The 22,201-nt window shown below is 45.6% G+C and overlaps 1 protein-coding gene across 1 annotated transcript in view; it reads left to right on the plus strand.

The window, feature by feature from the left end:
• The first annotated feature begins 4,449 nt into the window (after window positions 1-4,449).
• UBE2J1 (ubiquitin conjugating enzyme E2 J1) overlaps window positions 4,450-22,201 on the plus strand; it is a 62,293-nt gene continuing 44,541 nt past the window's right edge. The window contains exon 1 of the mRNA XM_054022159.1: window positions 4,450-4,603. Within this exon, the coding sequence (XP_053878134.1) occupies window positions 4,573-4,603 (31 nt within the window). The 5' untranslated portion in view covers window positions 4,450-4,572. The remainder of the gene's footprint in view (window positions 4,604-22,201) is intronic.

Below are 22,201 nucleotides of genomic sequence, written 5' to 3' on the forward strand. Positions count from 1 at the left end.
CTTCTAGCTAGAAACTAATTGTTCATATTAAGTGCAGGTGCTTCCTTTGTGAGCTATATTAAGTGATGCTGTAACCGCTGTCAAGCACAATTACCATAACCCAAACAGAGACAACAGTCAATTCATCTAAATATTACTCTATTTGAACTACACAAGTATTCACCTGATGACACCTTTATTTAAAACGCCCTTCAGCAAGGAGGATTTTAAATTTCTTTACAGATTTTGGGCAAAATACTGCCCTTATTATAGTGGAGAGTGAAAGGGTCTGGCCCTGTAGTGAGTCCCAGAGCCATTCAACTAGTACGTGGCAAGATGACTCAGGATAGCCAAGTGAGGGAGGATGGGCAAGTTTGTGTGCTGTGCCACTCCTTACTGATCCTTTAAAAACAAGTGGGACAAATTCACATGCACCATTCCTAGTGCCTGCAACATACCATCTGAAGATATCAGACCCCTAAAATGCTGATGAGAGAGATTGGAGATATTTCAGAGGACTGAAAGATGGCAAATATAGTGCCAATCTATAAAAGGAGGAACAAGGACAACCCAGGGAATTACAGACCAGTCAGTTTAACTTCAGTACCCTGAAAGATGGAGCAAATAATTAAGCAATCAATTTGCAAACACCTAGAAGATAATAAAGTGACAAGTAACAGTCAGCATGGATTTGCCAAGAACAAATCATGTCAAACAAAACTAATAGCTTTCTTTGACAGGGCAACTAGCGTTGTGGATGGGGGGAAGTGGTAGATGTGCTATATCTTGACTTTAGTAAGGGTTTTGATACAGTCTTACATGACCTTCTCATAAACAAACTAGGGAAATATAGTGTAGATGGAGCTACCATAAGGTAGGTACATAACTGGTTGAAAAACCGTTCCCAGAGAGAAGTTATCAGGAGTTCACAGTCAAGCTGGAAGGGCATATCTAGTGGGGTCCCACAGGGATCAGTCCTGGTTCTGATTCTGTTCAATATCTTGATAAATCATTTAGATAATGGCATAGAGCAGGGGTCGGCAATGTTTGACACGCGGCTCACCAGGGTAAGCACCCTGGCAGGCCGGGCCAGTTTATTTACCTGCTGACGCGGCAGGTTCGGCCGATCGCGGCCCCCACTGGCCGCGGTTAGCCGTCCCGGGCCAATGGGGACGGCGGGAAGTGGCGCGGGAGAGCAATGTGCTGGCCGCGGCTTCCCGCCGCCCCCATTGGCCCGGGACGGCTAACCGCGGCCAGTGGGGGCCGCGATCGGCCGAACCTGCCGCGTCAGCAGGTAAATAAACTGGCCCGGCCCGCCAGGGTGCTTACCCTGGCGAGCCGCGTGCCAAACATTGCTGACCCCTGGCATAGAGAGTATACTTATAAAGTTTGTGGAAGATTATCAAGCTGGAGGGGTTGCAAGTGCTTTGGAGGATAGGTTTAAAATTCAAAATGATCTAGACAAACTGGAGAAATGGTCTGAAATCAACAGGATTAAATTCAATTAGGACAAATGCAAAGTACTTCACTTAGGAAGGAACAATCAATTTCACAAATACAAAATGGGAAATGACTAGGAAGGAATCCTGTGGAAAGGGATCGGGGGCTATAGCGGATCAGAATCTAAATATGAGTGAACAGTGTTACATTGTTTCAAAAAAAAAGTGAACATCATTCTGGGATGTATCAGCAGGAGTGCTGTAAGCAAGACATGAGAAATAATTCTTTCACTATTTAGCACTGATGAGGCTTCAACTGGAGTAATGTGTCCAGTTCTGGGTGCCACATTTCAAAAGAGATGTGAATAAATTGTAGAAAGTCCAGAGGCGAACAACAAAAATGATTAGAGTTCTAGAAAACATGACCTATGAGGAAAGATTGAAAAAAATAGGTTTGTTTAGTAGGAAGAAAGAAGACTAAGAGGGGACATGATAACAGTTTTCAAGTACATACACGTTGTTACAAGGAGAAGGGTGAAAAATTGTTCTCCATAACTTCTGAGGAGAGGACAAGAAGCAATGGGGTTAAATTGCAGCAAGGGAGGTTTAGGTTGGAATTTAGGAAAAACTTCCTGTCAGAGCAGTTAAGCTCTGGAACAAATTGTGTAGGGAGGTTGTGGAATCTCCGTCATTGGAGTTTTTTAAGAACAGGTTAGACGAACACCTGTCAGGAATGGTCTAGTTATTACTTAATCCTGCTTTGAATGCAGGAGACTGGACTAGATGACCTATTGAGGTCCCTTCCAGTCCTACACTTCTATGTTTCTATGATGATTATGCACCCAAGATTGGGCCATGTGTTCTTGGACATTACCTACACAACAATGGGTCCTTTTGTGCACCAGCTGATATAGTAGCTAATCTCTCAGCCTAATGCACTTCTGTGTTCTGTATTTGAATCCTGCCCTCCTGCTGTAAGGGTGAGTCATGGTGAGAGACAAGGTTATATACGCCCTGTTCCTCCAACTACTGCACCCAGAACTTTTCCCTGTATACATAAAGATCACTTGTCTACTACTGAAATGCAGCTAACTCTTAAATTGCCATGCTATGCCAACAACACTATGCAACAATTTTAGGAGTAGAAAGTGAAGAGTAACTTTTGGAATTGAAACTAAAAGGTAATTAAGTAGGCAAAAATGTACAGGTGTGTTTAACCATTGCAGTGTTCAAACTTTCTGCTTGAGACTGGTTTTCACTGCTGATGGTTTACAGAGGGACATAGGATATGAGAAAGGTGAGATGGGAAGGAAAAGATATGGAGGTAGGGACAAGAAATAGGGAACAATAACATAAATGATAAACCTGGCACCAAGACCAACATTTTCAAACTTAGGTGACTAAAATTAGGCACGTCAGTAAAAGGGGGCTGATTCAGAGATGCTGCTAGCCCACAGCTCCCACTGAAGTCAATATGAATTCAGTAGTGCTGAAAATCAGGCTACTTTTATAAATGTGGGTGCCTATTTTCTTATTATTTATTTGCATTATCATAGTGCCTAGGTGTCTCAGTCATGGACCAGGACCCATTGTCCTAGGTGTGGTACAAACACAGAACAAAAGACAGTCCCCCTCCCAAAGAGCTTTCAATCTAAGTAATTAGGTCAGTATCCCAGGTAAGGGTGCATAAGCACAGGGGAGGTATTGGGAAGGGTATGTGGGATGAAGGTGTTACACAAGGTGGCACTGACAAGGGTATAAGTGATGGGGATGTAACAAGGCAGGGAAAGTATCAGCAGTGGGGATGTATCAGGGTGAGAGAGGTATGATGGGGGTATCAGGGAGAGGGCAATATGGGCAATAAGGTGGTATTGGGCAGGATACTGGGGATGGAGGCACTACTGATAGTGGGGTGATTGGGGTGGTATTGGGGGTTGGTATTGGAGATCAGAAGGGATCAGGTATGGGGCAATGTCAGCAGTGCGGGCTGTATGAGGATAGAGGTGTTCTTGGCAGTGGGGCTGTACTAGGGTGGGGGAGGTATTAGGAGTGATATCAGGAATGGGGGCAACATTAGCGGTGAGGTTGTGTCAGCAATGGAGGGCCTGTATTGGCAGATTGTGGCCAGTATCAGTAGGTGTGCAGGAAGTGTATCAGGGTAGGGGCAATATCAGGAGAGGCATCGGGGATGAGAGGTTGTATTCTTGAGGGAGAAGGGGAATCAGTGATGAGGACCGTGCTGGGGTGGTAACAGAGATGGGGGCAGTATTAGCAGAGGTATCAGGAATAGGGATGGTATCAGGAAGAGGATCGGGTATGGTATCAGGAAGGGGATCTGGGATGTGGGAGGTATCAGGATGGGGGCCAGGCACGGGGGACTTTATTGGGGGTGGTGGTATCAGGGATGGGGCCAGTATTAGTAGGGGTATTTGAGCTGGGTTAGTATCAATTGGGCTATCTGGGAGGGGGCAGCATCAGGAGGGGGATCAGGTAGGGTGACCAGATGTCCTGATTTTATAGGGACAGTCCCGATTTTGGGGTCTTTTTCTTATATAGGCTTCTATTACCCCCCACCCCCTGTCCCGATTTTTCACACTTGCTGTCTGGTCACCCTAGTTGATCAGGGTGGTATCAGGAAGGGGATTGGGGGATGAAAGCTGCATTGGAGGGACAGAATCGGGGATGAGAGTGGTATTGGGAGGGGGATTGGGTATGGGGGGGCTGTATCGGGGATAAGGGACTGAGGATAAGGGGTGCGTATTAGGGAGAGTATCAGGGAGGAGGGTAACAGGGATAAGGGGCAGAAAACGGGGATGGGGCAGTATCAGGAGGGTTATTGGCGATGGGGGGGGCTATCAGAAGCGGGATCGAGGACGAGAGGCAGGTATTGAATGAGGATGGAGGCAGCGTAGGGAGCAGCACCGGGCCCGGGGGCGGTACGGCGGAGGAGGGGCGGGGTATCGGGCGGGCAGGGCCCCTCCCTGCCGGAGTCACAGAGCGGCCGCTGCCACGTCAGGGCAGTTTCCTGCCGCGGCCGGAGCCGAGTCAGCAGTAGACGTGCGAGTCCCCGCCCCCGCCGCTGCACAGCGGGGAGCGGCCGCCGCCGGGCCGGTCGCAGGGAGCCACCGTCCGTCGCCGGCCCAACGTCCCCGCCATGGAGTCCCGCTACAACCTGAAGAGCCCGGGTGAGCGAGCGAGCGAGGGGCCGGAGTGGGGAGGGGGCAGCGGGACCCAGCAACGTCTTCCGGGTCCGTCTGCCTGGGCGGGAGTCGGCAGCCGGCTCCCTGCCGCCCTGCGCTGGGGCAGCGGCTGGCGGCCTCCCTCGAGGCCTCGGCGGCCCCGGGTTGGGCAGCGGGAGGAGCGGGCCGGGAGCCCGGCCCGGAGGCGCTGATAGGCCGGAGCGGGAGCTGTGGCGGTGTTGGCGGCTCGGAGCTCCCTCAGCCCCAGGGCGACGAGGTCGGTTCATCGCCCTGCCCGCGGCGCTCTCGGCCCCGGGGGAGACGCTGACTTGGACCAGCAGCAGCAGCGAGCACCTTCCTGGGGGCGGGGAAATGGCTGAATCTCATTCCCAGGCGGCCCTTCTCTCCAGTGGCAGGGGCTCTGGGCGTTCACTTTCCCCCCGGCCACAGCCTCTGTGTGCCCGCCACCCTCGCGTACCAGGCACCCCACTTTCCCTCTGCCCACCTGCGTCCCCCAATCCCCTTCGCCAGGGGTTCTGCCCCCCCATTTCCCCCATTGATGGCCCCCCATTCTCCCCACTGTGCCAGGGCTCCCTTCCCTCTTCCCCGCACTGCAGGGTCCCCCATTCTCTTCCCTGTTCCCTTCACACCAGAGTCCTCATTCTCCCCACCATGCCAGGGGCTCTGTTTCCTCCAACTCTTCCTCATCAGGATCCCTCATTCTTTACACCAGTGGCTCTCAACTTTCCAGAGTACTGGACCCCTTGCAGGAGTCTGATTTGTCTTGCGTGCCCCCAAGCTTTACCTCCCTTAAAAACTATTTGCTTACAAAATCAGACATATAATATACAGAAGTGTCACAGCTCACTATTCCTGAAAAATTATGCACTTTCTCATTTTTACCATATACCTTAAAATCAATTGGAATATAAATATTGTATGTAGATTTCAGTGTATAATATATAGAGTAGTCTGGGTTGCCAGGTGTCTGGTTTTCTACCGGAATGCCCAGTTTAAAGGGGACCCTGGCAGCTCTGGTCAGCACTTATGGTGACCAGATGAGAGGAAGAAAATATCCGGGGGGGGGTCGCCAAAAAAAAAAAAAAAAAAAAGCCGAGTGCTGCCGGCGGAGCAGGAGAGAAAAAAATCTCATGTCTCTTTTGAGCACCCTCAAGCGGAACCTGCTGCCTCCCCTGCCAAACGTCCCAGCCCAGGAGTAGCAACCCCCCCTCCCCCGGGCTGCACAGTTGGGGGTTCTTCGGGGCCACAGGCACTGGCTGGACGCCCAGTTTCCTTCGGCCTCCCCCACACGTGTCCTAGTAGCTTGGCCCAAGGCCTCTCTCCGTTCCGCCTTCACCAGCTCAGCCCAGCACCTGGCCCTCAGGCAGCCTGGCTGGACCCGTCCCTGACGCGAAGCACGTGGCTCCCACAAGGCTTCTCCGGGGTCTGCCCCCCAGAGCTCCCCATGATTCATCGCCCTGGGGCTCTGCCACGGCCTCACGCCCTGGGGAATTGGTGACATTACCGCGGGGCTCTGCTATGGCCCCGTGCCATGCCCGGTAGCCTCCGGAGCCCAGCCGGCCCTGCCCCGCAGCCCCCCCATGGCGCTCAAGGTTCTTGGCAAAGTCCTATGAGCGGGGTGGGGGAACCGGCGGCTCCCCACAGGCCACGGAATCACTTCCGGCTGAGCGGCCAGTAGTGACCCCTTCCGGATCCGGCGGGGGAGGCTGGCTCGTGCCGGCTGAGCAGGAGAGAGAGAGAGAGAGAGAGAGAAAAGCCAAGTGCTGCTGGCGAAGCAAATATTGGGACAAAGTGCATCCTGACCAAAGATCGGTCGGGACGTGGGACAAACACTTAAATATCGGGATGGTCCTGGTTTTATCGGGACGGCTGGTCACCCTATCAGCACTGCTGATCAGGCCATTAAAAGTCTGGTCGGCGGTGCAGCGGGGCTAAGGCAGGCTTCCTGCCTGCTCTACTCAGCGCAGCTTCTGGAAGTGGTGACATGTCGCTGTGGCCCCTAGGCTCAGGGACTAGGGAGGCTTCATGTGCTGGCCACGCCCCGAGCATCAGCTCCCTTTGGCCGGGAACTGTGGACAATGGGAGCTGTGGGGGCGGCGCACACCACGCAGAGCTGTCTGGCCGCACTTCCGCCTAGGGGCTGGGCATGCTGGCTGCTTCTGGGAGCAGCGCAGAGCCTGCCTTAGCCCCACTGCGCCACTGACCAGGAGCCACCTGAGGTAAGCGCCGCTTGGCTGGAGCCCACACCCAATCTGCTGCCCCAGGTCGGAACACCCTCCTACACCCAAACTCCCTCCCACACCCCCAGCCCTGAGCCCCTCCTGCACCCAAACTTCCACCCGGAGCCTGCACCCCAAACCCTCTCCCGCCCCTAAACCTCAGCCCGGAGTCCCCTCCTGCACCCCAAACCCCATATCCCTGGTGCCACCCCAGAGCCTGAACCCCCAGTTGGAGCCCCCACCGACACCCTAACCCCGTGCCCCAGGCCTGAGCCCACTTCTGCACTCCAAACCCCTCGGCCCCAGCTCGCAACCCACTCCTGCACCCCAAATCCCTCATCCCTGGAGCCCACACCCCCAGTTGGAGCCCGCACGTCGCCCCAGCCCGGAGCCCACTCCTGCACTCCAAACCCCTTGGCCCAAGCCTGGAGCCCCCTCCTGCACCTAAAACCCCTCATCCCCAGACCCACCCTGGGACCCGCACCCCCAGTCATAGCCCTCACCCCCTCCCTATCCCCTGCCCCAGCCCGGAGCCCCCTCCCACATGCTGAACCTCTCATTTCTGGCCCCACCCCAGAGCCTGCATCCCCAGCTGGAGCCCTCTCCCTCTCCTGCACCTCTGCCCCAGCCCAGTGAAAGTGAGTGAGGGTGGGGGAGAGCGAGCAACGGAGGGAGGGGGGCTGGAGTGAGTGGATCCGGGGCCTCAGAAAAAGGGGCGTGGCAGGGTCTCAGGGAAGAGACTGAGCCGGGGAGTTCTGTTTTGAGCAATTAGAAAGTTGGCAACACTAAGAGCAGTATAAACAAGTCATTGTCTATATGAAATTTTAGTTTCTACAGATATCGCTAGTGCTAGGCAAATATCTATATGAGTTGATGTACCCCTTCATAGGCGCTGACTCCATGGGCGCTCAGGGGTAGGAGCACCCAGGGGGAAACATTAGTGGGTGCTCTGCACCCACAGGCAGCCAAGCTCCCCCCCGCCTCACCTCCTCCCCCCTGAGTGCGCCACGTCCCTGCTCCTCCACCTACCTCCCAGCGTTGCCTGCCCGATTGCCGCCAAACAGCTGTTTGGTGGCGTTCGCACACTCCAGGGGCGGAGGGGGGGAGGAGCAGGAACGTGGCACGATCAGGGAAGGAGGCAGGGCTAGGGCGGGGATTTGGGGAAGGACTTGGAATAGGGGCAGGGAGGGGGCAGAGTTGGTGCGGGGACTTTGGGAAAGGGGTTAGAATGGGAGTGGGGCCGGGTGCAGAGCGGGAGGTCGAGCACCCACGGGAAAGAGGGGAAGTCAGTGCCTAGGTACCCCCTGGAAAACCTCTGAATGCCTGTTGAGAACCACCACTTTACACCGTGTCTCTCTGTGTGTGTCTCCCTCTCCCTCCCTTCCTCTCTTTCACTCCTTTTTTAGAGAGAGAGTACTTCCCTCCAGATTGGATGGTGCCATCTCACCCCAACCAGGAGGCAGAATTAATAGCACTGTTAATAATAGAATACTATTTATTTAAATATGTTTGGATGTTTTCTACATTTTCAAATATATTGATTTCAATTACAACACAGGATACAAAGTGTACAGTGCTCACTTCATATTTATTTTTGATTACAAGTATTTGCACTGTAAAAAAACAAGAGAAATAGTATTTTTCAATTACTTCAAGTCAAAGTTGCAGAAACTATCAGAAGTCTGCATCCCAAGAAAGGGGAAAAAATTCATAGGCAGGAGTTGTAGACCAAGCTGGATGAGCAAGCATCTCAGAGAGGTGATTAAGAAAAAGCAGAAAGCCTACAAGGAGTGGAAGATGGGAGGGATCAGCAAGGAAAGCTACCTTACTGAGGTCAGAACATGTAGGAATAAAGTGAGAAAGGCCAAAAGCCGTGTAGAGTTGGACATAAGAACATAACATAAGAACGGCCGTACCAGGTCAGACCAAAGGTCCATATAGCCCAGTATCCTGTCTACCGACAGTGGCTAATGCCAGGTGCCCCAGAGTGAGTGGACCTAACAGGCAATGATCAAGTGATCTCTCTCCTGCCATCCATCTCCATCCTCTGACAAACAGAGGCTAGGGACACCATTCTTTACCCATCCTGGCTAATAGCCATTCATGGACTTAACCACCATGAATTTATCCAGTTCTCTTTTAAACGCTGTTATAGTCCTAGCCTTCACAACCTCCTCAGGTAAGGAGTTCCACAAGTTGACTGTGCGCTGAGTGAAGAAGAACTTCCTTGTATTTGTTTTAAATCTGCTGCCTATTAATTTGGTGACCCCTAGTTCTTGTATTATGGGAATAAGTAAATAACTTTTCCTTATTCACTTTCTCCACATCACTCATGATTTTATATACCTCCATCATATCCCCCCTTAGTCTCCTCTTTTCCAAGCTGAAGAGTCCTAGCCTCTTTAATCTCTTCTTATATGGGGCCCGTTCCAAACCCTTAATCATTTTAGTTTCCCTTTTCGGAACCTTTTCTAATGCCAGTATATCTTTTTTGAGATGAGGAGACCACATCTGTACGCAGTATTCAAGATGTGGGCATACCATCGATTTATATAAGGGCAATAATATATTCTCAGTCTTATTCTCTATCCCCTTTTTAATGATTCCTAACATCCTGTTTGCTTTTTTGACCGCCTCTGCACACTGCGTGGACATCTTCAGAGAACTATCCACGATGACTCCAAGATCTTTTTCCTGACATGTTGTAGCTAAATTAGCCCCCATCATATTGTATGTATAGTTGGGGTTATTTTTTCCAATGTGCTTTACTTTACATTTATCCACATTAAATTTCATTTGCCATTTTGTTGCTCAATCACTTAGTTTTGTGAGATCTTTTAGAAGTTCTTCACAGTTTGCTTTGGTCTTAACTATCTTGAGCAGTTTAGTATCGTCTGCAAACTTTGCCACCTCACTGTTTACCCCTTTCTCCAGATCATTTATGAATAAGTTGAATAGGATTGGTCCGAGGACTGACCCTTGGGGAACACCACTAGTTACCCCTCTCCATTCTGAGAATTTACCATTAATTCCTACCCTTTGTGCCCGGTCTTTTAACCAGTTCTCAATCCGTGAAAGGACCTTCCCTTTTATCCCAGCTTAATTTACGTAAGAGCCTTTGGTGAGGGACCTCGTCAAAGGCTTTCTGGAAATCTAAGTACACTATGTCCACCGGATCCCCCTTGTCCACATGTTTGTTGACCCCTTCAAAGAACTCTAATAGATTAGTAAGTCACGATTTCCCTTTACAGAAACCATGTTGACTATTGCTCAACAGTTTGTTTTTCTATGTGTCGGATAATTTTATTCTTAGCTATTGTTTCGACTAATTTGCCCGGTACCGACGTTAGACTTACCGGTCTGTAATTGCCGGGATCACCTCTAGAGCCCTTTTAATTATTGGTGTTACATTAGCTAACTTCCAGTCATTAGGTACAGAAGCCGATTTAAAGGGCAGGTTACAAACCTTAGTTAATAGTTCCGCAACTTCACATTTGAGTTCTTTCAGAAGTCTTGGGTGAATGCCATCTGGTCCCGGTGACTTGTTAATGTTAAGTTTATCAATTAATTCCAAAACCTCCTCTAGTGACACTTCAATCTGTGACAGTTCCTCAGATTTGTCACCTACAAAAGCCGTCTCAGGTTTGGGAATCTCCCTAACATCCTCAGCTGTGAAGACTGAAGCAAAGAATCCATTTAGTTTCTCTGCAATGACTTTATCGTCTTTAAGCGCTCCTTTTGTACTCAATCATCAAGGGGTCCCACTGGTTGTTTAGCAGGCTTCCTGCTTCTGACGTACTTAAAAAACATTTTGTTATTACTTTTGGAGTTTTTGGCTATCCGTTCTTCAGACTCCTCTTTGGCTTTTCTTATTACATTCTTACACTTAATTTGGCAGCGTTTATGCTCCTTTCTATTTGCCTCACTAGGATTTGACTTCCACTTTTTAAAATAATTCTTTTTATCTCTCACGGCTTCTCTTACATAGTTGTTAAGCCACAGTGGCTCTTTTTTAGTTCTTTTACTGTGTTTCTTAATTTGGGGTATACATTGAAGTTGGGCCTCTATTATGGTGTCTTTAAAAAGCGCCCATGCAACTTGCAGGGGTTTCACTTTAGTCACTGTACTTTTTAACTTCTGTTTAATTAACCCCCTCGTTTTTGCATAGTTCCCCCTTTTGAAATTAAATGCCACAGTGTTGAGATGTTCTTCCCACCATAGGGATGTTGAATGCTATTGTATTATGGTCACTATTTCCAAGCGGTCCTGCTATAGTTACCTCTTTGACCAGCTCCTGCGCTCCACTCAGGACTAAATCTAGAGTTGCCTCTCCCCTTGTGGGTTCCCGTACCAACTGCTCCATGAAGCAGTCATTTAAAGTATCGAGAAATTTTATCTCTGCATTTCGTCCTGAAGTGAAACGTTCCCAGTCAATATGGGGATAATTGAAATCCCCCACTATTATTGAGTTCTTAATTTTGATAGCCTCTCTAATTTCCCTTAGCATTTCATCATCACTGTCCTGGTCAGGTGGTCTATAATAGATCCCTAATGTTCTATTCTTATTAGAGCATGAAATTTCTATCCATAGAGATTCTATGGAACATGTGGATTCACTTAAGATTTTTACTTAATTTGATTCTACATTTTCTTTCACATATAGTGCCACTTCCCCCTCCCCCGCATGACCTGTTCTGTCCTTCCGATATATTTTGTACCCTGGAATGATTGTGTCCCATTGATTGCTCTCAGTCCACCAGGTTTCTGTGATGCCTATTATATCAACGTATCCTCCTTTATCACAAGGCACTCTAGTTCACCCATCTTATTATTTAAACTTCTAGCATTTGTGTACAAGCACTTTAAAAATTTGTCACTGTTTATTTGTCTGCCCTTTTCTGTTGTGTCAGATTCTTTTTTATGTGAATGTTTATCATCTGATCTGGCCCTTACATTATCCTCTTCCATCCTCTGCTCCTGACTATAACCTGGAGATTCTCTATCATTAGACTCTCCCCTAAGAGAAGTCTCTGTCCGATCCACATGCTCCTCTGCAGCAGTCGGCTTTCCCCCATCTCCTAGTTTAAAAACTGCTCTACAACCTTTTTAATGTTTAGTGCCAGCAGTCTGGTTCCACTTTGGTTTAGATGGAGCCCATCTCTCCTGTTTAGGCTCCCCCCATCCCAAAAGTTTTCCCAGTTCCTAATGAATGTAAACCTCTCTTCTCTACACCATCGTCTCATCCACGCATTTGAGACTCTGAAGCTCTGCCTGCCTACCTGGCCCTGCGCATGGAACTGGGAGCATTTCTGAGAATGCCACCATAGAGGTCCTGGATTTCAGTCTCTTCCCTAGCAGCCTAAATTTGGCCTCCAGGACATCTTCCCTATGTCATTGGTACCTACATGTACCACGACCGCTGACTCCTCCCCAGCACTACACATAAGTCTGTCTAGATGCCTCGAGAGATCCGCAGCCTTCGCACCAGGCAGGCAAGTCACCATACGGTTCTCCCATTACTAACACCTGCCTTTTCCTAGTAACTGGAGTTCCCTCCCCCGGAGAGGTAACCTCCGTGCGAGAGGCAACCCCGGCACCATCTGGAAGGAGGGTCCCAACTATGGGAAGGTTTCCCTCTGCTCCCGTTGACTGCTCTGCTTCCCTGGGCCTTTCATCCTCCTCAACAGTGCAGGGGCTGTCTGACCGGAGCTGGGACAATTCTACAGTGTCCCGGAAAGCCTCATCAACATGCCTCTCTTACCTCCTCCAGTTCCGCTAGCCTGGCCTCCAAAGTCCATACGTGGTCTCTGAGGGCCAGGGGCTCCTTGCACCGATTGCACAGATACGCCACCTGCCCACAGGGCAGGTAATCATACATGCTGCACTCAGTGCAATAAACTGGATAGCCCCTCTGCAGCTGTTCTTCTGCCTGCATTGTCTCCTAGTTAATGAAAGGGTTGTTTAAGCAAGAAGTTTTGAATGTAGTTTGGTTTATTGGTTTTAAGGGAAACAGATGGAACCGGCAAGGGACCTTGCAATGGGAATTAAAACCAATAGTAAAAGGTTCTATAGCCATATAAAGAAGAAGAAAACAAAGAAAGAAGTGGGACAACTAAACACTGAGGATGGAGTGGAGGTTAAGGATAATCTAAGCATGGCCCAATATCTAAACAAATACTTTGCTTCAGTCTTTAATGAGGAGCTTAGGGATAATAGCAGGATGACAAATGGGAATGAGGATATGGAGGTAGATATTACCACATCCAAGGCAGAAACCAAACGCAAACAGCTTAATGGGACTAAATCTAGGGGCCCAGATAATCTTCGTCCAAGAATATTAGAGGAACTAGCACATGAAATTGCAAGCCCATTAGCAAGAATTTTTAATGAATCTGTAAACTCAGGGGTTGTACCGTACGACTGGAGAATTGCTAACATAGTTCCTATTTTTAAGACAGGAAAAAAAGTGATCTGCGTAACTACAGGCTTGTTAGTTTGACATCTGTAGTATGCAAGGTCTTGGAAAAAAATTTGAAGGAAAAAGTAGTTAAGAACATTGAGGTCAATGATAATTGGGACAAAATACAACATGGTTTTACAAAAGGTAGATCGTGCCAAACCAACCTGATCTCTTCCTTTGAGAAAGTAACAGATTTTTTAGATAAAGGAAATGCAGTGGATCTAGTTTACCTCGATTTCAGTAAGGCATTTGATACAGTTCCACATGAGGAATTATTAGTTGAATTGGAAATGATGAGGATCAATACGAAAATTGAAAGGCGGATAAGGAACTGGTTAAAGGGAAGACTACAACGGGTCATACTGAAAGGTGAACTGTCAGGCTGGAGGGAGGTTACTAGTGGAGTTCCTCAGGGATCGATTTTGGGACCAATCTTATTTAATCTTTTTATTACTGACCTTGGCACAAAAAGTGGGAGTATGCTAATAAAGTTTGCAGATGACACAAAGCTGGGAGGTATTGCCAATACAGAGAGAGACTCAGATATCATACAGGAAGATCTGGATGACCTTTTAAACTGGAGTAGTAGTAATAGGATGAAATGTAATAGTGAAAAGTGCAAGGTCATGCATTTAGGGATTAATAAGAATTTTTGTTATAAGCTGGGGATTCATCAGTTGGAAGTAACAGGGAAGGAGAAGGACCTTGGAGTATTGGTTGATCACAGGATGACTATGAGATGCCAATTTGATATGGCCGTGAAAAAAGCTAATGTGGTCTTGGGATGCATCAGGTGAGGTATTTCCAGTAGAAATAAGGAGGTGTTAGTACCATCCTACAAGGCACTGGTGAGACCTCATCTAGAATTCTGTGTGCAGTTCTGGTCTCCCATGTTTAAGAAGGATGAATTCAAACTGGAACAGGTACAGAGAAGGGCTATTAGGATGATCCGAGGAATGGAAAACCTGTCTTATGAAGGGAGACTCAAAGAGCTCGGCTTGTTTAGCCTAACCAAAAGAAGGCTGAGGGGAGATATGATCGCTCTCCATAAATACATCAGAGGGATAAATACCAGGGAGGGAGAGGAAGTATTTAAGCTCAGTATCAGTGTGGACACAAGAACAAATGGATATAAACTGGCCATCAGGAAGTTTAGACTTGAAATTAGACGAAGGTTTCTAACCATCAGAGGAGTGAAGTTCTGGAACAGCCTTCTAAGGGTAGCATTAGGGGCAAAAGACATACCTGGCTTCAAAACTTCGCTTGATAAGTGTATGGAGGGAATAGTATGATGGGATAGTCAAAGATCAATTAATTGCCAAAATTAGGCTATTAGCGGTAAATATGCCCAATGCCCTGTAATGGGATGTTAGATAGGATGGGATCTGAGTTACTACAGAGAATTCTTTCCTGGTGTCTGGCTGGTGAGTCTTGCCCACATGCTCAGGGTTTAGGTGATCGCCATATTTGGGGTCGGGAAGGAATTTTCCTCCAGGGCAGACTGGCAGAGGCCCTGGGGGTTTTTCGCCTTCCTTTGCAGTGTGGGCACAGGTCACTTGCTGGAGGATTCTCTGCACCTTGCAGTCTTTAAACCATGATTTGAGGACTTCAGTGGGTCAGACATAGGCTAGGGGTTTGCTGCGGGGGTGGATGGGTGAGATTCTGTGGCCTGCGTTGTGCAGGAAGTCGGACTAGAGACGATCATAATAGTCCATTCTGACCTTAAAGTCTATGACTCTAAAGACTCAGAGAAAAGAATGCTATAGACTGAACCACCAACACTACATTCTGCAGCAACCTGGGATATCCTTGAAGGTCTTTCCATTCAAGTACTAAGTATTTGCTGTCTAAGAAAACAAGTAATTTCCTGGTAAATCTATTCCTGTTTTTTTTTTAAAAAAAAAAAAAGCTGCTGACAACTGCACAAACTTTAGAAAGCCAGGAATAAGTTTACAGTTTGCATCTGTGTACAGCATGCATTACAATAGGGCCTTTCATAACATGAACATACACAACGATAAATTCTGAAGTTTTAAAGCAAAGATAATTATTACTTAAGCAAACACAAAACACCAGAAAAAATGCTTAAAATGAAAATCTTTTCTCAAACTCTCCTCCCGCAGGCTTTCAATGTTTTAAATTGGGGGCCAACACCCTTACAATAGTTAAAAAGAATTAAAAATAGTAGTCACTTCAGACTGGTTTGTCCAAACCATAGTGACACTACAGATTAGCAGCTAGTCATTTTCCCCATTAGAATAGATAGTCATAGGTTCTAAGTTGTAAGTGAAAATCCTAACTAATGTGTGAGACTGTTAGTGAATTATTTATAGCACTTCTGTTTTTCAGGGTATATTAATTTCATTTTTAGCATTTTTCAGTTTTATGCAGATATTCAAAAATGGGTTTTCAGGGCTTACATTATTCATTATAGTGATATATACTATAATAAGTAATATCTTTATAATTTTCCTTAGCACACTAATGTAGTTGTTTCAGACAGTGCTATGTTAAAGCGCACTAGGTAACCTTTAGTCAAGTGCACACCAGCAGGACCTACGCCGACCAATAATGCACAATATGTTAGTGCACTTTAGAAATCACACCTCCATAGCCTACATTACTGCTTGATATATACATGCCCTTAGATAAAAGTAACCAGTTCCAGAGTTTATTGGATTAACACCAATTTAATTATTTTTATATCAGGGTATTTTATCAGTCAAAACCTAAAATCAGAAGCCCTAATTACGTACTGTAGAAAGTGACTAAATCCACAGAAACATATTCAGATAAAAGATATCCTTTATGTAAAACCAAGAAAACCTTTATAAGTTCAGTTTAAAGCATTTATTTGAAGCCTAATCAAGATTACTTGTACATTTCTAATCTGGTGCGAAGTTTGATCTGAAGAATGAATCACAAAATTCTCCTATAAAAATGAGAACTGATGTTTAAGCCAGGTAAATAGCACCTCTGACATGTCAGATTAGCTGCAGCAGATTTCAATATAAAATTTATCACAAGGATAAAGGAAAGCAGAGCATCTGCTCTAGAAATGAAACTGAGTTAGCAGAACAATTTTAAACATGGTTTTAATCCTGTCCATGCTAACACAGTTTAAGCATATTTTGCCTAGCCAAGGTAGGCAGTCAAATCTGTTTTTAAAATGCATTTCTATCTAGAAAACCTGGAGTTTAATCAGTAGAGTGAGTGTCAGTGGATGATGGTGACATTTGAAAGTGGATAGACAAATCTGACAGAGAACTGAAGTGTTTGGACAACAAAGTCCTTGAAAAGTTACTTTTGATCATTTTTACAATGTACTCCAAGTAAAATTAACCACATCTTGACTATTTTACACAAATCATTTACAAAGTAACCATATTATTTATAAACAGAACATTTTTAAGCCATCAAATGCAACAATGTAGTGATACTATTAAAAAGAAATAAAAAAGGGAGTCACCTGACTAACAAAGTTCTGAACTATGTAAACACAAGTAAATGTGTATCAATTTTTATATTCTCTGGGAGGAGATGGCTTGAGCCTTAGAAACTACAGATAAAAAAATAGGATGAGGAGACAGTCTGAAAGCTGTGTCTTATTGAGGTAATATAACAGAGACCTTGAAATATCCAAGGATTGAATTTCTTCTCTCCTGAAGAGTTTTGGAAAGATAACTGGTTAAATTAACAGACTAATACAAATAAAAGTCCAACACAACTTTGGGACTAGAGTTGGGATGAGTTCTCAACATCACTCTATCTCTATGAAAAGTTATGTAAAAAGGATCAGTCATAAGAGCCTGGTGTTTACATCAGCCAGAAAGGTCAGAAATGGAGGCTAAAAAGGCTGCTTTGAGAGTAAGGTTGTGTAAAGTGCGTTCAGAAAGAAGCTCAAAGGGAGATTCCATAAGGTTTGGAAGGATAATACTGAGATCCCAGATTGGAGGTGGTTCTCTTGCTGGTGGATATGCATGCAGTAACCTCTTTAGAAATCTAGATACTGTGGGGTGAGGGGAAAAAAATGAACATGACTGCATGGGTGGGTAGTAAACCAACATCACTGCAACATGGATTTTGACTAAATTGAATGAACACGTTCAGAATGTTTGAATTAGGGCTGTCGATTAAACGCAGTTAACTCATGCGGTTAACTCAAAAAATTAATCACAATTTAAAAAATTAATCGCGATTAATCACAGTTTTAATAGCACTGTTAAAACAATAGAATACCAATTGAAATTTATTAAATATTTTGGATGTTTCTCTACATAAATAATTTATTTACATATAAAAATGTGTTGTAATTGAAAGTGTATATTTTTCTTTATTACAAATATTTGCACCGTAAAAATAGTAATAAAAAGAAATAGTTTTTTTTCAATTCACCTCATACAAGTGCTGTAGTGCAATCTTTTTGTTGTGAAAGTGCACCTTACAAATGTAGATTGTTTTGTTTTTAATGCAGTTATATATATTAAAAAAAATATGTAAAACTTCTGAGTGAACTTGTAGGCTCTGTCCTACTTCTTGTTCAGCCAATCGCTAAAACAGATAAGTTTGTTTACGTTTACGGGAGATAATGCTGCCTTCTTATTTACAATGCCACCAGAAAGTGAGAACAGGAATTTGCAAGGCACTTTTGTAGCTGGGATAGCAAGGTATTTACGTGGCAGATATGCCAAACATCCGTATGTTCCTTCATGCTTCGGCCACCATTCCAGAGGATATGCTTCCCTGCTGATGATGCTCTTTTTTTTTTTTTTTTTTTTTTTTTTAGTGTTAATTAAATTTGTGCTTGAACTCCTTGGGGGAGATTTGTACATCCCCCTGCTCTTGTTTTACCCACATTCTGCCATATATTTCATGTTATAGCAGTCTCGGATGATGACCCAGCACATTGTTCATTTTAAAAACACTTTCACTGCAGATTTGACAAAACACAAAGAAGGTAGCAATGTGAGATTTCTAAAGATAGCTACGGCACTCGACCCAAGGTTTAAGAATCTGACATGCCTTCCAAAATCTGAGGTGTGGAGCATACTTGCCTGCCTATGAATTTTTTCCCCTTTCTTGAGAGGCAGACTTCTGGTAGTTCCTGCAACTTTGACTTGAAGTAATTCCAGGCCTCCTCCACCTTTAGATCCACAAGTTCTTCAGTCCAATCCACTTCCCTAACTAATTTCCTTAATTTTTTAAAATTAGCCCTTTTGAAATCAAAAACCCTAGTCAGATCTGTTTTTGTTTATCCTTCCATTTAGTTTGAACTGAATTAGTTCATGATCGCTCGAACCAAGGTTGTCCCCTACAACTTTTTCTTCTATGAGGTCTTCACTGGTCACCAAAACTAAATCAGCTCTCACCCATAGCGCTATACTTCCCAGGTCTACAAAATGCCCTGACAGATCTCCTGAGCAGACAGCTTTCTGTGGATCATGAGTGGCCTATGAGTCCGTTATATGAAACATCTTTCAGGGAGGGGGCCAACCATCAGGAGACCTCTGAGAAAAAGACAGGAATAAGAATGTCCCAATTTCTGCTTGAGGTTAGGCCTAGCTCCAAGATCCTTATCAGGCACATTCCTCATTGCATTGTCTCCAAGCATGATGCATACTTACCCTCCCACCCCTCTGATTCAGAGGCTGTTGAAGAATTTAAGACACCCATGGTAGCATCTGCTTGGCCAAAACAATTCTGGTACCGGGATCTTGTGGTCTTGTCAACTCACCCTCCCAAATCCTAACCTTTTCTGTAAGGCTTCATCTCCCAGGAGAATGGGAACATTCTGTATTCAGATCCAGCCTATCTCCACTTCATAGCCTGGATATTGGCTGGATGGATTGGCATGAAAAGATCTTGTTTTTTGGATGCTCAAAACATCTTAATTCAAAATATAAAGGATTCCACCAGACTAATATATGCTACCTGGTGGAAGAAGTTCTCACTTTTATCTGGGTACATTTAGCAGCTATATGGGCGACGGGTATAATAGGTGCAGTTGCCGCCCACCGGACACCTGGCTCGTGGTGGCCCTGCCCCTTCCCCGAGGCCCCTGCTGCCTGCCGGTAAGTCCTCCACTCTATCACTCCCTCCCCCCCACCCACCCGGAAGTCCCTGCTGCTCGCTGCATCCCTCCTCCTCCTGTTAAGGGAGGGTGGTGTCAGTGCTCCGGCATGTGGGGGGCAGGGCTGGCAAGATAGCCTTCCCAAAGCTGGGGTTCACCCGCCGCCCAGCTATCACCACCGTTTCCGGGGATATATAGTTTTTCCCATCCAGTTGTGACTATATTCCTCAAGGGCCCTACACATGTTTTTCCATCGGTTAGGGAGGTTCCTCTTTCCTGGGACCTCAGTGTGGTCCTAGCAGGTTTAATGGCTCCCCCGTTTGAGCTCTTGACCACATCTTTGCTACATTTATCCATGAAGGTAGCATTTTTAGAAGCAATTGCATTAGACAGAAGAATTGAGAAAATACAATCATTTACAGCAGATCCTTCATGTATGATTTTGTATAAGGATAATCCTTAGTCCCCATCCCAAATTTTTGCCTAAGGTAGTCACTGATTTTCATTTGAAACAAATAAATTTAAAACTTCTCTTTCCCAAACCATATATCTGTCAGTGGGAGGCTAGATAACACAGGATATTCGCATCTCTCAAGACTCTAGTGTTTGCAGACAGGTTAAAGGGCCACACTGTTTCAACTTAAGGACTCTCAGTGCATTAGGCTCAGTTATGTGCTAGCCAGTTTAGATCTCAGATTAGGGCTCCTCTAAGGCTCAGGCTGCATCTGCCGCTTCCATGAGCACCATACCCATCTCAGAAACATGCAGAGCAGCAACTTGGGGTTGATTTCATGCCATTATGAAGCACTATTGCCTTGTTGAAGCATCCAGATCTGATGATGCTTTCAGGAGAGCTGTGTCAGTAATTGAGCATGGTATGCAGAACCCTCCTTCTAGTGGCTGGGACTGATGAAACCTGCATGCTGAAACTGAGAAGGTGTGAAAAGCTGATCAGGTGGCTGCTCTGGGTGTCTCTTTGTGATTCTTCAGGCCAGGCTTCCATGACTTAATAATTTGGCACAAATGTTTCTGGAGGAAAAGATGAAGCTCAATATGAGTGTTTCCTACTTTAGCGATGGGCATGGGCTTTGGAGAATGTCGGTATTCAGTGTGCAGAATAAATGTGACATTTCAGCTATTTCTAGAGGAGGGAGATTTTTAAAATTTAAATAATTTTAGAATTACAAAATGAGATTCTTTCACAAGTAGGATTATATCACGGGATTTGAAAAATCATGCATCCAGGGTGAGTAGGAAATTTTCCAGGACAAGTACTATCAGCTTCTGTAGACTCTAACCTTTCTTTTTCTTAAGCATTATTATTAATTATTTGTATTTCATTAGAGACTAGAAGCATCAACTAAGATCAGGGTCCCATTGTGATATGGACAGTACAAACATACAGAGGGAGTTCCTGACCTGAAGAGCTCACAGTCTAAATAGACATGACAGACAAAGGTTAACATAGAGGAACCATTGTTATGGGGAGCTGAGCCACCAAGAGATTGTGACTTGCCTAAAATCACAGGGGAATTCTGTGGCAGAGCTAGAAATTAAATCCAGGTCTCCTGAATTACCAGACAGTACTTTAGCCACCCAGCCATCCTTCACTGTTTCTAGCACTTATGCTTGTGAAAATAACCTTCTAAGTGTAAACTGAGATTAAACTGTTAAAGTGCTGTCTTCCTAAGTCTGTAGACTGATTGCTCCAGCGTTTCTCCATCTACTCAGAACTTTTCCAAGCTGTGTGAGAGAAAAATGACCAAATCATGTTAGTTTTCACCAGGATGGATTTGATTTAAATATTTATTTATTTAAAAACATTTTTGCTGTTAACAAGCATGTTGTCTCTGGAGACACAAATCCGCAATTTGAGAACTGCAAAACTAAGCATCTCTGATGGTATCATCTAGACTGAGCACTGAGTCTCATTGGGTAGATAGAAAGATTAACCTAAATAATCTATACAGAAGCCACTGGAACCCCATAAAATTGGGTCCCTAATCCATGAACTATTGGAACTCATTTACAAAACTTTTCTTAAACATTACATGAATATATTGTCTCATACTATAAAATTAGAATTTATAATCCCTATTCCATGATGAGATATCTTTGAGCTATAATGTATCTTAATTAAAACTATCTTTAGATAGTTTTTCCCCTAAAAAAGCATTTTATCAAAAAAAAAAAAAAAATCAGATTTATTTATTTATTTATTTATTTATTTTAATCATTGATTTTTATCCACCCTGGTTTTCACTTCCCTTTGAGGAGATGTGAAACTAAAAGGAACCAGGTCAATATGCTATTGCTTATAGTTTTCACAAGCCACAACAAAAGTGTCAGACCCCTGGTGCTATTCACTATGGAAGGGGACTAAAAATTAAGTCTGTGGGAAGATTAGAGTAGCATGCACAACTTCTCATCCCTTGCAATATCAAGAAAACTGCAAGAGGGATGGAGTACAGGAGACCCCCTCCACACTCATAGCATCCAGAAAGTTGGCAGAAGTGTAAAAGTGTGAGAGGTCCACCCTTGTAGTAAACATGAGCATAGGTGCCGACTCCGTGAGTGCTGCGGGGCTGGAGCACCCACAGGGGGGAAAAAAAGGGTGCTCAGTACCCACCAGCCATAGCTGATTGGCGACGCTGCTGATCTGCTGTTTGGTGCCTCGGGAAGGGGATTGGGGGATGGCAAAGAACAGCAAGTTGTGGGCGGAGGCCTTGGGAGTCTGGGGGTGGAGCGAGGGCAGGGGCCTTAGTGGCTGGGGATGGAGTGAGGGTGGGAAGAGGTGGAGCAAGGGCAGGGGCTTTGGAATGGACCCTCCCCCC

Source organism: Malaclemys terrapin, chromosome 3 (assembly GCF_027887155.1).
Source record: "Malaclemys terrapin pileata isolate rMalTer1 chromosome 3, rMalTer1.hap1, whole genome shotgun sequence".
Taxonomy (NCBI): domain Eukaryota; kingdom Metazoa; phylum Chordata; order Testudines; family Emydidae; genus Malaclemys; species Malaclemys terrapin.